This window comes from Danio rerio, chromosome 6 (genome assembly GCF_049306965.1).
Source record: "Danio rerio strain Tuebingen ecotype United States chromosome 6, GRCz12tu, whole genome shotgun sequence".
NCBI lineage: Eukaryota > Metazoa > Chordata > Actinopteri > Cypriniformes > Danionidae > Danio > Danio rerio.
Window position 1 is genome coordinate 11,678,959 of NC_133181.1, and position 20,628 is coordinate 11,699,586.

General features: G+C 39.7%; 2 protein-coding genes across 6 annotated transcripts in view; both read right to left on the minus strand.

Annotated features, from left to right (window-relative positions):
- gpr155b (G protein-coupled receptor 155b) overlaps positions 1–20,628 on the minus strand; it is a 698,693-nt gene that overhangs the window by 638,526 nt on the left and 39,539 nt on the right. The gene's annotated exons all lie outside the window — the stretch shown is intronic.
- Positions 630–19,997, minus strand: sp3b (Sp3b transcription factor). 5 transcript variants are annotated; one of them, XM_005165798.5, is made up of 8 exons: positions 19,347–19,997; positions 15,799–16,404; positions 12,515–12,632; positions 6,850–6,947; positions 3,890–5,078; positions 3,598–3,778; positions 1,894–2,090; positions 630–1,812 (listed from the first exon to the last, which is right to left on the minus strand). In XM_005165798.5, exons 2-8 carry the CDS (start codon positions 16,087–16,089, stop codon positions 1,535–1,537), a joined length of 2,352 nt encoding a protein of 783 aa, XP_005165855.1. In that variant the 5' UTR covers positions 16,090–16,404; positions 19,347–19,997; the 3' UTR covers positions 630–1,534. The 5 variants fall into 5 exon arrangements, with proteins under 5 accessions (XP_005165855.1, XP_068077998.1, XP_068077999.1 ...); XM_068221897.1 differs by lacking the exon at positions 15,799–16,404; XM_068221898.2 differs by lacking the exon at positions 15,799–16,404 and having other exon boundaries at positions 19,631–19,693.

The following is a 20,628-nucleotide window of genomic DNA, read 5'->3' on the forward strand; positions in this document are numbered from 1 at the left end:
CTCACAAAAACTCTGCTAATGTGATCTCACAGACTGGATAAAAAGCAGAATCTGTATCGAGAATGGAATCTGAACATACCTCTCACTGAATACGACCAGTGTGCTGCACAGATCCAGGTATCTCAGAAATGCATTCATTTTCTTTTCGGCGTAGTCCCTTTATTCATCAGGGGTCGCCACAGCGGAATGAACCACCAACTTATCCAGCATATGTTTTACGCAGCGGATGCCCTTCCAGCCGCAACCCATCACTGGGAAACTGTCTCAGAAATAAAAACAAATATTTTGCATTTTAATTATTTAATAAAAGTTGTGTAAAGTGTAACAAATCAAATCAAAAATGTCAGCTGATACTACCAGGACCTTCACGGGACTGTATACATGCATGTAAGGACAGTAACCCCAGCACCATGTGCATAGGCATACACTAAACATTTTGGTTTCTGTAAATAAGGCATTCTGCGATCCACATATTGTGCACAGCATACACACTACAAACAGAACTAGTATGACAGTGTGCCAGAGAACAGTCAGTATTATGAGGTATTTGAGTATAATTCATTTAGTACATATATAACAACACAATATTAAAGCATTTAGAAACAAACTTGTAGTTTATGAAGTCAAAGGAAGGTTTCCGCCTTTAATTGTGTTCCATTTGGAGAAGAAAAAAAAACAAAAGAGTTGTACAAAAGTAACATCAAATTTTACACGTTTAAAAAGTAATCGAAACGAGGAGTCTTTGATACGACAGAATCATTATTAGACTACATAAATTGTGGCTATAAACAGCTTGGGGGCTGAAGAAAAACGAAAAGAAGATACATTATGAATGTTACAGGGATAATCTGAACAGCGATAAGGATGATGATACAAGAAAAAGAAAGTTTATTACACGATTGTTTGACTCCGTCACCTGATGTCTTGCATGTGAGTAGGACAACGAAATCAGGAGATGCGAGAGCGCAAAGACCACTAACATGACGTCGAAACGAAAATAAAAGCGAAGACACGTTTGAACAAAGGCCAGCCGAGAGGGAGGAGGATAAAAATGGACAGATCATGAGTAAACCTCCCTCACAGCAGACTGTGTCCTTCTCCTGCCATCATTCTTACTGTAATCGATCATTCATACGCACACGCACACACATATCCCAGCTTTCCATGTACCATTACACGAACACGCTCTCAAAATGATCGTCCCCTGAACATATACATGAGCGAAAGTAAAAACACATGCAGCTCCAGCATTTTATACTACAGATTATGATACAAAATAAGGCATTTCTGTGTATGAGCACAAGTTCATTTGAGCATGTAGCGTGTGTGTGTGTGTGTGTGTTTGTTTGTGTGGAACCACATTTAATGTCATTTTTTGCCTTGTTTGTACAAAAGACTGCTATTGAACATAAATGGATAAGTCATTTTTAAAATATATATATTTATAATATATATATGTATTTTAATCATATATATATATAAAAAGATTGATAGTGAAAAACAGACGAGCTGTGAAAGTGGCTGTGATTTTGGGTCACTCCAAGACCTCGCTGGCAGACACAGTGACCAATTGGAGCGGGAGGTCGGAGTTTGAGAGGAGGTCCTGGGTGCCAGCCTGCTGGAGATTGGCGAGGATGACTGTTGCTCCGCCCCCGGTGATGATGGTGTCCGAGGGGGCGGCGGCTTCTGTTTGACCCACACCGGTGTTGGAGTTTAGCCCTTTTTTGTTTTGGTGTGTTTTAATGTGTTTGGCCAAATGGTCACTGCGCATAAAACGTTTCGAGCACTCTGGACACACAAACTTCTTCTCTCCTGAAATTAAAAGGAAAAGGGTGTCAAACTACAACTTGAATGATCAGGCTGGATCCAAGTGAGATAGAATTCTGATATAACCTGTGTGTGTTCTGCGGTGGCGCTGGAGCTCGTCGCTGCGGGTGAATCTTTTACCGCAGTAACTCCATGAGCAAATGAAGGGTCTCTCTCCTGAGTGCCAGCGCAGATGAGCTCGGAGGTGAGACGTCTTTCCGTACACTTTACCACACCCTGGTATATGACAGATGTGTTGTTTCTTCTTTCCCATACTTGAACCTCTGAAATCACAACATTTTAAATCAGGATTATAAAAAGTAGAAACTTGCACAAACAGTGAATTGCCTGTTAAAACCAAGCGGCAAGCTCCCGCTTTCCCTTGAGAAGCCAATACAGAAGTAACTGAAACTGCAATTCATCGACTCGCCTTTGGGGGGCTGGCTCCAGAAACTACCGATTTTCACTGACTGCTATAATAAATTAGCTAATTTTATAGCTGAAAGAAACATGTTTACAGCCTAGTACAAAGAACAATTTTTGGTTCATATAGTTAATATTACCCTTCATGACAACTGCGAGGAGGTGACTTTTTTTTTTTTTATAACTCATGCGTTTTGTTTATATTAAGTTATATTCAGTCTGCATAATTAAGGGCATGGCCACTTGAGTGACAGCTAGGTCTAGCTGGTCGTCATAGTCACTTCACCTAAGCTGATTCTTGCTGATTATCCGCTGAACTCAGCATGTACATCGTATTTGGTTTTGTTTTATGTGGCTTTACACACTCAGTTGCCTTTTGGAATTATTTCCTACAATTTTTAGGTGATAAGGCAAGCTGTGCGCACTTAATTGTGCTCACAAACCATTCATATTGCCTACATTTCCCAGGTGAGTGAAATTATATACTTATTTACCATATCTATAAATGTATTTGTTTAAGATCATTTATCATTTAGATTTTTCTTTAGAACTGTAAAGCACTCCAGAATCTGACAGATTGATTAGCTGTAGGCTCTAGACAGCCATCTGTAACGTTGTCATGCTGTGTTCACACCAGAGGTGCAACGCACGGATAAATCACGATATTAACACGCGAACAGATGCGTGAACATTTGCGTTTACTCGCTTCATTCACGCGTAAAAATTCTCTTCATTCGCACATCAAATTCACTTCAGAACAGACGCCGATTCGCGTCATGGGCAGGGCTTCTGTCTACCAGGTTACTGTAGCTTCGTTGCTAAATGTCTAACATGGATTTTATTGAGAAAATAACTGCAAAACAGCGTCGATACGTTTGGGGGCATGTCTGGGTCCACTAGATATTTTTAGAGATGCACCCAGCTCTGTGAGCTCCTAAACTCCTCCAGAAACTCAGTTTGATGAACTGTTGCCGGTGTTGACTGTAGAATTTCCCCCGGGACACCAGTTTACACGTTACTTAACATGTAAATCACTCATGCTTGATGCTTCTTCCACATCTGATGTAAACAAAGCATCATACAGTTTTCTACCTAGATTTCATCAATAGAATTGCATTTACTAGTACAAACCAAAATTTTAATGTTTTGAAATAATTAGCATTTTCCTCCTGTAGAAAAACGTCATAAGAACAATGCTTAGTGGCTCAATGTTGCGATAAAGGTGCGATAATTCGTGAACAAAATGGCGACGGGTGGCCAAGCCGATTTGTAGCTTCATTTGCACTCTTTAGAAACCTATGGGAGACGTCACAGATACTACGGTCATATCTTTTACAATCTATGGTTAAAACAGGATTTGCGCCTTACCTTCCTCCAGCCTCTTTGCAGTTTGGACAAGTGCAAGCTACTCTACGCAGTCTTTTTCCCTCTTGGCCCGTACCCTCCATATCCTCCTCAACCAAACGCACGCGCAGATGCGCCAAATCACTGGTGCTCAGGGTAGAATTTGGCCAATCATCTGATTCTGGTTCCTCTTTAATTTGAATATCTACAAAATCAGAGAGTAGACGATGATTTAAAACATTCAGAAGATGCTTGCAATTCTACACAAAACAATCATAAATGTAACAATAAATATGCTAAATAAAGCGACTAATACCTGTATGGCTCTCTGTGTTCTCATCTTGCTGGTACTGACCAACTGAGTTGACAGTGACTGTCTGAAGGTTCGGGATTTGGCCCAATGCACCTGTGGTGCCAGACTGCCCGAGAGAAAGGGTCTGTACAGGGGCGAGGGTAATTTGGGGAGAAGAGACCCCGCCAGCAGCTGGTAACTGTAGATTCTGTAGGTTCTGAACCCCTTGAACCTGGAAGGTCTGCCACTGGATCTGGCCGGTGGGAGAGACGGTTTGGGCTTGGATGAGAAACGTGCCAGCATTCAACAGCTGCACGCTTTGTAGTGTTTGCGCTGCTCCATCTGCCGTCTGCGCAGGTAAGAGCTGCACCACCTGCTCGCCGCCGGTTGTGTGGTTCTGCTGGATGTACGACAGATCCTGGTGCCCGGCTGATACAGCAGTGGCTTGGGTGAGAACTCCTGTCCCGTCTATTGTCTCAGGAAGTGATGTCGATGTGGAAGAGGTGGTAGTTGGCACAAAGGCATTAGCGTTAGCATCGTTGGCGTTAAGTGACTCTGTGCATTTGCCACTTTCCCCCTGGTTATCGCTTGTTGTGGTGGTGGGGCCGGTCATGATGAGCTGGCCGTCTGCAGTTACGCTTGTTGCTATAGTCTGAGCACCAGCCAATCCAAGAGACTCCAGATCCACATTACTCAAGCTATTTATCGGCACTAATGTGATGTTGCCGGGCAGTCCCATATTAGCAACAACTTGGCCTTGTGTGCCAAACCCTGAGCCGGCCAATGAGACTGTGGGTATCTGTTGCACGTGCCCACTTTGGCTCAGTAGGCCTTGGAGGTCATTTGCATTAGTTGCTGTGGCAATACCTTGTGTTCCATCCGGAAGGATGGCAATGTCAGTGCCCAGCGTGCTTCCATCTGCAGCGGATGCTGTATAGCTTAATGATGCCCCATCTGCCCCCTGCAGCTGTGGGATGACCTGGTACTGCACCCCATTAGCACCGGTGCCATCTACCCCTGCCGTCACGAAAACAGGCTGGGTCTGCCCTGCCATAGTCTGTAATGGCACCACATATTGCCCATTGCTGCCCAAAAGTCCTCCGCTGGGTACATGCACAACTGCTGGCTCACCTTTCACTGAGCTCACAGGTGTCAGCACCTCCCAGCGATCAGATGAGCCAGTCATCTGGATGGCCGTGAGGTCTGTGGTCTGCTGTGGGGTGAAAAGATTACGCTTTAGGAAAATTTGGAAAAAAATACATAAGAGAGAAACAAGTTTCATGAAAGCAAAAACTAACAGTCTGAAGGGCATTTCACACCAAGGATGATAACTACTAACTAGAATAGCATCCATGACAATGGAGAGCTACATTTTGTTCATAAAATTGTTTCTGCAAAAAAAAAAAAAAAAGTTAATAAAAATCTAAATTGTGAATTCAAAATGATTTTTTGGTGATATTGCAGTGTTTACAACAAATGATTTATCCAAAACACATTTATTCATGTGCCCTTATAATCTGCAATGAAAAGAACTTGCCATATTCCCTCTTCTTTTGTATGATGACGTCTCTTCTTTTGTATGACGACGTGAAAGAATAGGACTACTTCTCAATTCACAATATCAGCTCTTGTCCTACATTCTAACTTAATTTTTTGGGTTGTTTAAGAAGCAGTTACATGTCACCTTTAACACTGGACAAAAGGGCTACATGCACAGTGTTTTTTCAGCCACCGATGAACTTCCGGTGATAGGTTCAGGTTCATTCATTCATTTTCTTTTCGGCTTAGTCCCTTTATTAATATGGGGTCGCCACAGCAGTCAACTCATCCAGCACAGGCTTTTACGCAGCAGATGCCCTTCCAGCTGCAACCCATCACTTGGGAAACATCCACACACACTCATTCACACACATACACTACGGACAATTTAGCTCACCCGAAACCGGAGCACCCGGAGGAGAAAGACTGTGACTTTTTAATTTCATAAGGTTCCTTTTACAGCAACAATTTTTTAATTTAATTAAAGTAAAATCAGTTAAACAGACTTAAGCATTCATTTAGTCATTCAATGAGATGAAGGCCGTTTACACGCAAGTGCTGTCAGCTCAAACTCCATTGAAAATACTGGGGTAATAAATATAAATAAATAATTTAACATATAAATAATTTAACATATTTTAAAGACATGGAGCAGAACAATGGAATTTACCGCAGTGCTTCTTGTCCAGTCTGAGACCCACTTTAACTCATATATCATCAATCAGGCATCACTGATTTAAATACGAAAATATTATCCAAAATAAAAAATGTTCATTTAAGTGATCTGACACCAGAGAGAAGTCTTCAGTTATAACAGTAATAAAACTTATGTCAAAACATAATATATGGACTATTCATAACTTTGTGCATGACATACTCTTAAAAATATAGGTATGACCATAGACTAAAATATAGAGTATGACATGAATATTTTTTTTTAATCACATGAGTACTAAAGGGCGTGTTTCAATTGTATGTTTAATACGAAACAATGACGTCTTTAAAACGCCGTGGGCCTGTCGGAGATGACAAATAAACAATCAATATTATTTTGAACGCCAACTGCACACGACCAAAGGTGACAAAGAGCTTCTGTTCGCCAGGTCTGCGCTCGCAGCAGCTCCAGGGGGAATGGTGGAGCTGTGGAGGCTGTGTGAAAGCCTGGGTAGGGGTGGAGGCTTTTCCCGATGGAGGGGTCCTCCCCTATCGTGGGGGTGACCCGGGATCACCGCAGGTAAAGCGGGCAAGGCGACGGTGGCGAGTCTGTCCGACCCACAATGGGCGGGTTTAAAAGGGTAAGAAAGTGGGTGGCCGTACAAAGCGAAGGCTCACAGGAAGTGTTCGACTTTTCCCCTATTTTTAAAACGTGTGAACTTCACCAAAACACCACAACACCCCGCGAGACAGCGCCGGGGAGGCGAGAAACCAACCGGGGGATTTCATACCTGGTCCTGGGCGCCGCTGGCCGGCTGCAGAAAGTCGCTCTGACTGCTGTCCACGTCCAAGGCAGCCATTTCCTGCTGTTTCGCTGGCTGTTCTGGGGCTACGGAGACACAGCGAGAGAAAAAACTCAAAACAAATTCATGCTCAAAGAACTCCCACCTCGAAAAGGCGGAGATTAGCCGCCAAACCGCCTGGAATTTAAACGAACCAGGCGGACCTTTCTGCTGTCGCGGTGCCCGAGCAACAGTCTTCCCAAATGTTTACTTTGTTAAAGTGAGGCTAGCTGGCTAACGGTTAGCGTCTCTGCTGAGAAAGATTAAACACTGAGCTAGCTCGCTTGGCTAATGGCTCTCCAAACTCACCGGCGGTGCTGTGCTTCGATCGGGATAAGTGTTACGTACCAGTCATAGCGTGAAAAGGTATAAAATCGGAGGTTTATCTGTTCATTTAAACTCCCAACATGATTGTTTTAATCAAAGGCGGGCTGTGATCGGAGATTCGGGTCGATTTTTTTTCTTATTTTTGATTGACGGTGCGGGAAACACAAAAGGTGGGGCTTCGGAGATTACCAGTCAAATTTGCGTCACGTAAACGGAAGACCCGCCTTTCTTCTAGGACGCGATTGGCTGCGCGATTCGACCTCCTGGACGTGGAGTGGTCACAGCTGCACGTCTGTCAAATCCACGGCACTACTGTTTCCTGTTTGTTGTGCGCTTCGCGTATGCGGAGAGTCTTTGGAAATCTTGCAGGAATTGTTCACGTATGGCAGGAAGTTAAGTTGCAACTCTGGTAGCCATTACGCTGAGAGCGCTAGACTAGACGTGTTGCGAAATACTCAGGGTTGTGCTTGCACAATGTCACGTTGACATTAAAAAGTTATATAAAATGATGTTGTATTACAAAGTATACGGAACTGATTAGTTTCGTTTAGTTCCAACAGTGCAGTCGTTGTTCGAGCTTGCCCGAGTGTCGGTTTATCCACCTGGGTAAACAGCGCTGAGCGGAAACAGCTGTGACTCCGGATGTCCCCGGGGCCCAACTGTATCATTATTATCTACCGCCTCACTTTGCTCATCTCTCGCTTTCAAGATTACAATTTGTATGGCTACTTTTAAATACAAGTCTGAGATTAGAGTCAACTTTGACCAATTTCTTTCTCGAAATGTACTTTTACATTGTAAAGTTTTGTAACAAAGTAAAATCTTGTTCCATCACATTGTGCATGCATCAAGTTTACAAAAAATGTTAACATTTAATACAAATTGCTACATTTATTACTGTAATATAAACACACTAAACGCTTTAGGCACTGCTCATAAACAAATGTATAATAATTAATTTCATGTTTCAGAACAGAGAGGAGGCTCTCGTACATGATCTCCCCGTTATCTCCAACATAAAAGATTAGACCTTAAAACCTCTTTAGTAATGAAGATACTCTCCACTGTTTTTTTTGAATTGGTTCATTTTATTACTTTCCTAGAGTTAACCAGTTAAGTTTGACTTTTTAAATCCGTCCAGCTGAACTCTGGCTCTGGCAGGGGCACTTTTTGGGTAGCTTTAATCACTGAATCGGATTAGACCATTAGCATCTTGCTCAAAAATTGACCATAGTTTTTTCATAATTTCCCCTGTTAAAGCGTGACATTTCTTTGTAGTTAGTGCGTCAGTTGCAGCCACGGTACAGCAACAAACCTCCTTGATAATTACTCCAGTATGAGAGTAACGTTCCTATCAATATCTAGAAAACAGCAGTTTTTCTGTCAGTCTTAGTATTTGGTGTAAATACAGAAGAGACAAGCATTAAATAGCTAAATTAATTGAAACACTTTGTAGGGATGGCTGATGTGAAACTGACGTTTGGACACACTGTCGAGATCCCGGAGTACAAGTGTTTTGAAATACTGCACCGAAGTATGATCCGAAACATCTAGGTCACATTACTAAGGTAATTCGACACACAGGTCACATGACTAAATCGATTCAAAGCATCGGTCGTTTCAAAAGCATTTCGAGACCTGGCAAATCTACATTTGTCTGACAGGGTAAAATAATTTATTCAAAATTGAAGCTAGGTTAGCCTAGCCGCCTCATACGCTGACCAATCAACAGCTTAGTTCATGCACAGCAGGAGAGGTGAAATTGAAAAATAATCAAATAATAACAAATTAAACCATGATTTCCCTTTTTTTTAGCCAAAAAGCCTAATAGACTTATTGTTGTGCAATGAAATATAGCGTTACTAACTGACGAGGAAACACACATGGACAGTCCTTCTACATAATTCATTCATAGAAAGAACAGCCAGAAAGGGGAAACTGATGGATTTGTGCCAAATATTAGCATTATTGACCCATAATGTACAGAACCTATAACTGTCATTTGTTTCAACTGTCATATGTTTGTGTCTTTATCCAGTTTCTATTCTAATTTGCAGTCAAGTGAAAACAATTTATGAATCGAAATGCAAATCGAAGTATAAATAGCAAAAGTGAACAAATAGATTTTCCCTACCAGCAAATATTAATAAGACACCAAATATAAAACCAGACACTAACTCGCTATAACATCGTCACCAATAACTAAATCTCCAAAAGACTGATGAAAACACTGGTGAATTGTAGCTCTGACATGGACATGAGGATTATAAATGACTGAAAAGCAGCTGTGGGTGAAGTATATTGATCTCTAGTGCTCAGTTTGTGATCACATCTTTGTTTGGTTCTGTTGATATGCAATTTCAAATATAAATAGCCTGAAACAGATGGAAATATGATGGCTATTAGTATAACTACTATTGCAAGGGCTTAAATGGAGCAGTGCTCATAATATCGAGCGGGAAAAAAGAAAAAGACAGCTGGGAAACATAACCTGCTTTGTATTTTTGTAGGAAACAGTTTAGATCTGTTTAGGGTAAGAGGTTTTTGAGTGATTGTCGTCGGTCTATCACTGAATGTGTCAGGACTCAGGAGTATCGAAAACAAAACCAACTTAATCCCACTCTGTTTGCGCCCCTCACAGAGTTTGATTCTCTCCTTGGGTTTTAGGTTTAGGAAAGAAAATTCCACCACCCCGTCTAAACATTTAGCGGTATCAAATTTGCACAATGCAATGCACAACGCTTTGACTTGTTTCCCTCGCTCGAAAGCTTGACAGCATGTAGCTACGGTTGCTAAGCCACGATTGGTGTGTAGTGGTTTTTAGGTGTGGCTTATGGCGAGTTCAGACTGCATGATTTTCTAACTAGTCGTGTCACAGATGTTTTCACACTGCATGACTATCTGGGCTAGCGTTTCGTCGCTGCTTTGTTTACACTGCAAGATGGATCGGCGACAGGGACATTCACATTGCATGACTTTACTATAGGAAGAATCGCCGACAACTTCGTCCAAACTACGTCACGTAGCCAAAAACAAGTAGTATATCTTTTGTTATTAACTACATAATGAGAAAGAAGCCTTTAATGGGTTAGAACAGTGGTTTTCAAACTGTTTTCATCAAGTACCACCTTAGAAAAAAATTGTCTCTCCAAGTACCACCAAAATGAGCAGTATTGAAATACAGTAGCGTAGTAGGCCCAGTAAAGCAGCTACAACTCTGCACAGTTAAAAAACCTGGCAGTTTACCTCAGAAATATAGCCTATATATAATATATGGCATATTATTTACATAATTTTTTATAAATTTTTAATTATTTGTAGCATGTACATGAGATATTTCATTCCTCCGTGTACCACTAGAAGGAAGCCCGTGTACCACCACAGTTTGAGAACCACTGGGTTAGAACATGTACATGTTTGCTCACCTGGGTTTAAAGGGAATTAGCCATTTCTCCTCAACGTTGATGATAAACTAATTTCTTTCTGTATGAAACGTCAAACAGACACCGTTGCATCTGAGTCCTGTCAAACCTCCACTAGTTTTTTCCTTTATTTCGTGGGTCCAAATAAACCGAAAATGAGCGTTAACTTCTCCTCCAGCCTCCCGCTGGCCTGCAGCAGGTATACACATACGCACACACAAGTGAAAGCTGCTCTCTCATTGGCTATAGGCGATCGCTGATGTTATTTTCAGTCAAAACTCAATTCACACAGCATGATTTGAATCGCTGACAGCTCCAGATATTTAGCATGCCAAATATCTCGCAGGCATCGGCGTCTCATCTGCGATTCTCTTAGATCGCGTCTTTGATAGTTCATACTGTGTGATTGTCACTCACGTGCACGAGCAGCGATTTGCCTGTGATTTCAGGCATTTGTCGGCGATTTCTCAAAACCTGTCGGCGAGCCAAAATCGGGGCTAAAATCACGCAGTCTGAACTAGGCATTAGCGAAGGGTCAGTTTGCTTAAATGTTTCTTTGCTGAAGCGTACAGAGCAATACAAAAAATGACCATTAGGCATCACTGTAGAGACAGGTTTTATAGGTTGTTGCCAGATCGGATATAGTTGTGAACAGAAATTAACAAGAATTATTTATAATGTTTATTAAATGTCCCATTTATTGTATTTTATTAACGTCTACCCCCAACCCAAAAAACCGAACCGTCACAGTAACGTAAAAACAGTAGTTGTACCAAGTATTATTTATGCTATCTAATAAATTACCCAGTAAATTGTATTGTTTTTTTTCTACCTTCACCCCAACCATCACAGTACAGTAAATATATTAATTATTGTTATACAGTGTCATAAAAACATTTTGCTATATTGATGCCGCGTATCCTATCTAGACTTTACCGGTTTCATAAAGTCAACCACTAAATCATTGGTCGTTTTTGAGAAAGATCCTAATGGTTTAATCCAGGGGTGCCCAAACTTGGTCCTGGAGGGCTGGTGACCTGCAGAGTGTGGCTCCAACTTGCCTAAACACACCTGCCTGAATGCTTGTAGTATGACTGGACTGGCTGGTTTAGGTGTGACTAATTAGGGTTAAAGCAAAACTATGCAGGACACCTGCCCTCCAGGACCAAGTATGGGGATCCGATTCAATGATCTATGCTATGCTCAAATGAAAGTGCTCCTGCCAGACCCGGAGATTGAATGGAACAAAAATTGATGAGACTCAATTGAAAGCAGGGGTGTCCAAACTCAGTCCTGGAGGACCGGTGTCCTGCATAGTTTAGCTCTAACTTGCTTCAACACACCTGCCAGGAAGTTTCTAGGGATACCTAGAAAGAGCTTGATTAGCTGGTTTAGGTGTGTTTGATTAGAGTTGGAGATAAACTCTCCAGGACACTGGCCCTCCAGGACCGAGTTTGGACACCCCTGCTGTGAGACAAAGGTCTCAAACTCAACTCCTGGAGGGCCGCAGCTCTGCACTGTTTTGCTCCAACCCCGATCAAACACAGCTGATCCAACTAATGAATGTGTTCATGGCTTCTGAACACCTCAATTAGTTGGATTAGCCGTGTTTGATTAGGATTGGAGCAAAACTGCAGAGCTGCAGCCCTCCAGAAATTGACTGAGACCTATGCTGTAAGATAAGCCTACTTTTTAAGAAGTGGAGAGTTTCTTTAAAAATAATCGCCATTGGTTGATAAAGCATTCTTCTGTGATCCATTCACATCTCTAATCTACCTAACACATCATCATAAGGTTAGAAAAACCACTGATGTCAATATGAAAAGGAAAATATAATATATAACATAATAAAAAGTAAAACAGACTTTCACTTCTTGGTTCTAGTTTCAGGGTGTGCGGTTTCAAGTCTGGGAAGGTTTGGCATTGACCATCTTGAGTGTTAAGCTCCTCCGTCTGGCATCCCATTTCACGACTTGTCTTGTGCTAAGAGTATAGAAATAGATTCATTTCAACAAGCATAGTATCCAAAGCATAAAGACTAAACATCATGACATACAGTGAGTGGTCACCTATCGGGCACAATGTTGGGTGTCCAGTCCTGCTTCTAGAGGGTTATCAATCTACAGATTTTAGCGTCAACTCGCTACAGCACACTTGTCTAGAAGCTTCTAGCAATTCTTAAGATGTTGATTCGCTTGTTTGGATGTGTTTAATTGCAGTGGGAGTTCAACTGTTCAGGACAATGGCCCTCAAGTAGCAAGTCTGCATATCCCGCTTTAAAACAATATCATCTGGCAAACATGGATCAGCAAATTCATTTATAAAAGTTGATCAAATAGTGTTCCCTTGTCACAAACTGCTTAAATGAGGCCGACATGCAACCATACTATACATGTTTTTTTTTTTTTTTTTTTTTTAATGCAGATGTGCTCAGTAAAATATTGTATCCTGCATTGAAATGATCAACTTGCCCTCACATTCCTAAATGCTGCTTATATAATTTCTCTTTAATAAACAGACGTTTTTACCTAAAATACCTTTGATAACTTTTTACCTTCGATCACCTGTGACAACATTTTGGACTGTTTTTTTCTTAATAATCTGAATTTTGCTTTGAATGCTCTGCTATTTAAGTATAGTAAAAACAATGCAATAAAGTGATTCTTTATTAAACTTTCAATCGGCAAAAGGTCTTGAGTGTGAATACTTTGATCTCTCTCAAGCCTTAAAAAACATGCAAACCATAAGATTTCACTCAGTAGAGGTAAAGCTGTGCAGTGACTTCACAAATTTTGTGTTACGAACTGTGGCTTTTGCTCAAATATAATCCTAACTCAAAATATTGCGGATGCATAGGTTACATTGTGAAATCAATGCTGAAACAATATATTGTGCAGCCCTTTTTATTATTTAATATGCAAAAATTTGACTTTGATAAGCTAAGATGACTGCTTACAAAAACACAAATCTGGAGCTCTTGAAAGCAGCAAGACTGTGGGTGCATGAGTATATCTTTTTGTCTAGTCTAAAGAGGAACTAATCACATCAGTTGCGTTTCTAGGTGCGATTGCTTCACACAAGAAAATGGGAGCGCGCATCACATCAGCTGTTAGCTCAAGCGATCAGCATTCACCTGCTTTCATTTGCTCGCGCAAACACAATTAGTTTTGTCAGTCGTGCTGCTTTTTGATTCTAAGATTGCATTTGCACGCATATTGGGTCATCCTTATTGTCCAAAAAAAAAACAAAAAACAAAGTGGCTAGTGGGAGTGACTGTCTAACCCGCCAGAGCTGAAATCTACCCGCATTTGGTGGGTGTTAATGTGAAACACCCTATATATATATATATATATATATATATATATATATATATATATATATATATATATATATATATATATATATATAATATACCAATTTTAGTCTGACTTCTGTATCGACTATTTTAATGAACTTTGGAAATTTTGAGAATAACTCAGATTACTTTACCTAAACATTTAAGACAACTTTTGGAATTAGATATTCTGTTGTTGCTATGGAGCGATATTATGGTAGCAACCGTTAAAAATTATTTACAATGATAAAGGGATGACAATCCAGCCACATTTGTTGTTTTTTGTCCACCAGACAGTCCTCCTGAGCTAAGAGTTTGCCATAGATATAAACACTAGATGTCGCATAGGGGCCCTGAGCATGCGTCAATAGCGCCGCCACATTTGTACAGTGCTCCCAGGGCAAATGTCATTCAACCGTACTAGTCAAGACAGTGTTACTACGTGAAGATGCTGGACTTTAGCGCTGTGTACGGCTATAGTAACGAGCAAACAAAAAAAACAAAGCAAAAAGGCAGAATATTTCATAGGTAAGATTTAGTTTTTTACGTTTTGGTATGGTATGAACCTTTTTGCTAAACAGGTAACGTTATTGATGATGATACAGTCACTTACTGCAGTGGTTCTCAAAGTGGGGGTCGGGACCCCCCGAGGGGTCGCGGGGCAATGAAGGGGGGTCGCCTGGTGATTTCCAAAAATCTATTTATTTTTATTAAACCATAAGAATTAACATATTTTATCCATAACTATACTGAAAATAAAAATAGTCGTTTATAGTTACTATATACTATATAGTTACTATAGTAGCTTATAGTTACTAGTTCTATTGGATTACGACCCCTGGGGTAATTACATTATATTAAAGGCAGCAATAGCGTCAGATGCATTTTGATTTTATAACATCAGGTTATACTTTCTGGCACATTTAAAGCACTGACACAAATTTAATTGGTGTGTCTGCGTCATTGCATGCAATAATTCTGTATTTATAACCACCTCAGAGGATATTGGGGGTCGCGAGTCACTGGCATTGTTATTTTGGGGGTCGCGGGCTGAAAAGTTTGGGAACCCCTGACTTACTGCACTCACCATAAGGCAAAGTAGCACTAACTCACACTAAATACTCGGCTTATGCTAGTTTTGTTGAATAAAATAAGCAACAATACAAAATAAATATGACAAGGAGATGCTGCGGTGCCAGAAACTTGTATTATTGTCGCCTCAGTGAAGGAGTCGCTCATAACAGAGATTCATTCACAAACGAATTGTTCCTTCTGTCAGTATGAGAAATGAAAGCAGGAGAGGAGGTGTGTTTCAGGGTGGATAGTTCATTTCTGTACACACAAACACAAGCTTTTTGTCAGGGATGTCCGTGCAGTCACTTATCCATCAATGCAGAAAAGTGATGTAGAATTTAAATTTTTGGAATTAAAAAAAAATTGCATAGTGACCTCCAGGAAAACTCCCAATCCGAAATAAATGTGTAGATGTGTGTAGCTCTGGATGGCCACATTGTCGGCCCACATTCATTTCAAAGGAGCGCTACCCTGTACTAAAATGGCGGCGCTATTGTCGCATTCCTTCCAATAGACAACAACAGGGCAGGCGACATGTAATGTATATATCTATGAAGGTTTGCAATGACACACAAATCACAAATACAAAAAAAAAAACAGCATAAAAGGCCATTTACACTGAACAAAACAAATACATTCACACACCAATGGATGATTTTGTGATTTGGCTTAAACCAACATAGATCAAATGGCCTGGAGCAGACAAAGCAACAGTGACATGGTAAAAACACTGTTACTCACACTTGAGCGTTGCGGTTGCATTACTTTCGGATCCAATATAGTGGGCACGGCATCGTCTTTTACTTTCAGTCTCTCTGAAAAGCCTGCGTCAAACTGTGTCTTGTTCGTAAAGGAGTCCGTAGTAAAATGAAGCGAACAAACGAAGAGCGATTTAATGATGCGATCTGGAACTTCATTAAAAATAAAGTTCACCCACTGTTTCCTTAAGTTAGGATCTGAAGGAAGGCCGTGCAAAGACTGTGTTTTTCCGCAGCTTGGCACAGCACAACGTCTCGTAATCCTCGGAGGCATCTTTATTCTTTTGTTTCACAAGTGTTGCCGTCTTATTAATCTAATACAAGTTCAACCTGGTAGGCGGGGCTAAGCAGAAGTAGGCGTTGATCTTCTGTCACACTATGACATCACAAATAAAACAAAATACGAAAAAAGTCTTATTTTGATATCAAAAATTGGTTTTATGGCAGGTGTGGCCAGTTGTGATCCTGGAGAGCCATGGTCAGCATATTTGATCACTTTCCAGAGACGTTCATTGGCTGGTTCAGGTGTATTCAGTTATGGCTGAAGCTAACGCTGCGTTCCATTTACATTGTAAATCAAGTGTCAGACCTGGGAATAAAATGAGATCATAACTAAGTTGACTACACAAGTCGAAAAAACAAGATGGATGTGTCCATTGACTACAATTCCAGCTGTTTAAAATTGAGGTAAAGCTGGTATCATGTGTGCACATTCTGACTTTCTCATTGATAATATAATTTCAGCAAAGTTTTATTTACAAACTCCAAATAGTGAAATCATATTTGCAGCCAAAGACTATTGAAGTACAACATTGTTCAGTCAATTAAATAGTGCTAATGTTGTTTTGAAGACATACTTGCAAGCTATTTCTGACAGAACATTCAAAGTAGCGATGGTAAACAATAAAGGGAGCGTGTCACAAGTTATCACTGAACGAATGTGTATATAAAGCCCACTCCATTGTAGAAACAGGTTGCGTTGAAATTTTGCATGCACATTCATAACCCTAAGGATGAGGTCACAAAATTGTCAAGAATAGTTTAATCCGTTTTCAGCAGTTTGAAATTGAATCTGGGTAAATCAATCCCAGCACGGTAAACAAACCAAACAGAAAAGCACTTAGTTTTAAAGATGGTTAGTAAAACTCCTGAATCTCAGCCATTATTTCAGCACTGCTGTATTGAGTTGGTTTTATATTCGCACATTCATTCATTTAACGGTCTGTGTATTGTTTACCACAGGACATTTTAAAACGCTTACCTTGAAAAAAAAGCTTAATGTTGCTTAATCAATTCTATAGACAAAGTGAAAAACATTACATTAAGCGTTTTCTCCCCCATTGAAGTTTATTATAAGGAAAAGCATAACATGGCTTAACCTACCTTAACAACAAGTAAAGCAGATTTTTATTTAATAAACCTATATGAAAACACATTTGATTGGGTGAGTGGAGGACCCTATGAATCTGCCATTATATGTCTTTGAAAACAGGTGACAGGTTAAGGCAAAGGGGTCATAAAAGAGCATGAGAGAGGACTTGGGGATACCATCTTTGTCAGAAAAGCATGAAATATATACAACATGTTGAAACTGTCATGTATATCTGAAAAGACACAAATTGTATGGAATAGAAGGGTCCAGTTTAGATGTTTGAAAACATGAACACTAGTCATGATTACCAAATGTGAACTGTATGTGGAAAAACAGTGATGACTATATTCGATATGTACATTATAAGGGCCAACAAGAAGAGGGGAGAGACTGAGATGGGTCTGCTCCAGGCTGTCCCAGCTTATTTGGAAAATATTCCAATAAAGTATATTCTTCTGATATTCATAACCTCCAGACTGAGTTTTATTCATTAAGAAAAAAGCCGAAAACCACTACACAAGCCGTGAAAATCAAATTTCTATTAAAATTTGACTTGTGACAAACTTTCTGATGTCAAAAAAAATCAGCTCATTGTAGTGAGTGAAAATGATCATGTTATGCATTTCTCCCCATTGAAGTCCATTATAAAAAGAAGAAGCTTAACATGGCTAAAGTCAACAAGTGGGGCACACCAAAAACCTATCAGATTTTACTTGTATTATTTGTATAACGCTTTTACAATGTGGATTGTATCAAAGCAGCTTCACATAGAAGATTATAGTGAATTGAAAATGTCAGTTCAGTTCAGTTCAGTGTGGTTTAATATTCACTGCTGAGTCCAAACACTGAAGAACAATCCATCAATGACAAGTCCCGAACCATGCAAGCCAGTGGTCGACAGCGGTGAGGAAACGATTTCACCAAATTGGTGAAAGTGAAGGATAAAAACCTTGACTAATGATAAATAAATATACATATTAGATTTTATTCCTTGGCAAAACATTTTATATATTTTGTAAAACAAGCAAGCTCTACTTGTATCCATACACTTTTTTTCCAACAAACATTCTTTAAAATTAAAATAAAAAATGAACAAATGTTTTAAGTTTTAGAAACTATAATATAAGCAGAGGTGCAATAGGTAGTGCTGTCGCCTCACAGCAAGAAGGTTGCTGGTTCGAGCCCAGGTTGGGTCAGATGGCGTTTCTGTGTGGAGTTTGCATGTTCCCCCTGCGTTCGTGTAGGTTTCCTCTAGGTGCTCCGGTTTCCCCCACAGTCCAGACATGCAATACAGGTGAATTGGGTAGAGGCTAAATCGTCCGTAGTGTATGAGTGTGTGTGGATACTTCCCAGGGATGGGTTGTAGCTGAAAGGGCATCCGCTGCGTAAAAACGTGCTGGATAAATTGGCGGTTAATTCCGCTGTGGTGACCCCAGATTAATAAAGGGTCTAAGCCGAAAAGAAAATGAATCTATGAACCTATGCACAACAATCTGTCCAGGTCGGTGTCCTCAGCAATAAATACATAAAGCACTTTTAAACAAATGTTATTGTGAGGAAAATAATTAAAGAGTTGAAAATTAACTTTTTGAATAACATTACTGAGATAAATTGTTGGTGATTATATGGGTTTTGGCCAGATTGAGTAGCAATACATGAGCAAAGGAAAATTAAGACCTGTGTAAAAAAGATTTAAGACCAACAGCACAATATTTCAGTAAATGTAAGACTTTTAAAGGCCTAAAATGTGTTTTTTAACATTTAAAACATTTTAAGACCCCGCAGAAACCCGGTATTCACATTCACTCCTTTAACTGTCCCTAAATTGTTTTACATGCTACTCTAAATATTCAGTCTGATTTAGCATGTAAATATGACTTAAAACAACATTAGCACTGTTTAATTGCCTGTGAAGTTAGCAATGTTGTACATTAATAGTTATTGGCTGCTAATATGATTTTCCCCTTTATAATCTGCTAATAATACTTTTCTGAAATTATATTATTCAGGAGAAATTCTCAATGTGTGAATATAAAACCCACTTAACACCTCAATCACTGCTATCTGTAAATGCCCAGTGGGCGTGGAGAGGTGGGAAGACAGTCGAATAAATCGTGCAAAAAACTAAATAAATGTCTAAAATATAAAACAACACTTACCAGAAGCTGCTGACTGGGTAAAAATCGAGGAGCTGGTGTGACTGTAGTTGACAATACGTCTTGTTTTAGGATAAGGCGACCGCCATAACCGGAGTTGACAAGTCCAATATTGACATAGCATTCGGGTTTAAAATGCAAGCTACATGCATACTTCCCAAACGTGGACGCATTTAACCTCAAGCCAACCGCCTGCAAGCACAGTCGAGCTCTGACACGGTCACTAGGGAAAGCGTGCAGTGTCTTTGTGTAATTGCAGTGAGGGTACAGACAGACTTGACCCATACCTCTGGGTGGCAACAACGCCGATGTTTGAAAGGCCGCCGCCACCTCTCATGTGGAGATTCTCCGAGACTCTGATTATGTGAAATGCCTTTGTACAAATCACAATTCAATGATATGAAGTACTGTAATTCTCTTATCGTTCGCTATAATGAAACAGGTCACCATTTCTCTCTCATAATAAAGATGACGCATGCTGTCATTGCCTTAGATTTTATGCATTACCTGCATGTCACGCAAATATATCGATTTACGTGTTGTTCTCACAGAATCGACTTTTCATATATGACATATTCGCAAATAATATACATCTGAAAATGACTCGCGGAGTACACTGGACGGCACTGTTGCACTAATGCTTCACGGCACAATGTTTTGGCGCACTCAGGTTACGTCATTATCCTGCGTCATTCTAAATAATCCATACAAACAAATATTATGATATCGCATTGGAATTCAAAGAAAAGATGTTTTATTTTATATGAGAATACAGTCGAGTTTTTTGGAATATTTTTAATTTGCTCATTATATATGGAACATTTTTTATTCATAAATGTAAATGGTCGGTGAAAAAAAACTAATTTTACTCACTTTAAAATAGAAACAGGTCATTACCAATGCACGATAAAAGAAACAAGAAACAAAGCAAAAAGAACTGTTAATTATTTTAAAGGCTTAAATTTAGTTTTTTGTTAAATATATAATGTTGTGTTCTAAACTGGCAGTAAAAATAAAAACAAATAAATAAACATTATGAAACGCATTGTTTTTCGCTTGCACAATTTCACCATCACATATCCAAATATTGATGAAATACCTGTTTTTGTTTTAAAAAATAATTTGAACAAACTCCTTGATTATGATTCTGAGAAAGATTTTCTTTAGTAAAATAAAACAGTAAGAAAACAGTTTGATTTTAGCAAAACATACCCGACATTTTGTATTTTGCCACCATTAAGCTGATATTCTGTAATATTCAGGCTTTTCATAAACATGCACACTG

Coding starts and splice junctions, on each gene's coding strand:
- sp3b (XM_005165798.5), bottom strand. CDS start 16,089: ATGCCTCCGAGGATTACGAGACGTTGTGCTGTGCCAAGCTGCGGAAAA. Junction 5,079..6,849: donor CCAGCGGCGCCCAGGACCAG/GTATGAAATCCC, acceptor TTCACCCCACAG/CAGACCACAGACCTCACGGC. Junction 3,779..3,889: donor GAACACAGAGAGCCATACAG/GTATTAGTCGCT, acceptor CTGATTTTGTAG/ATATTCAAATTAAAGAGGAA.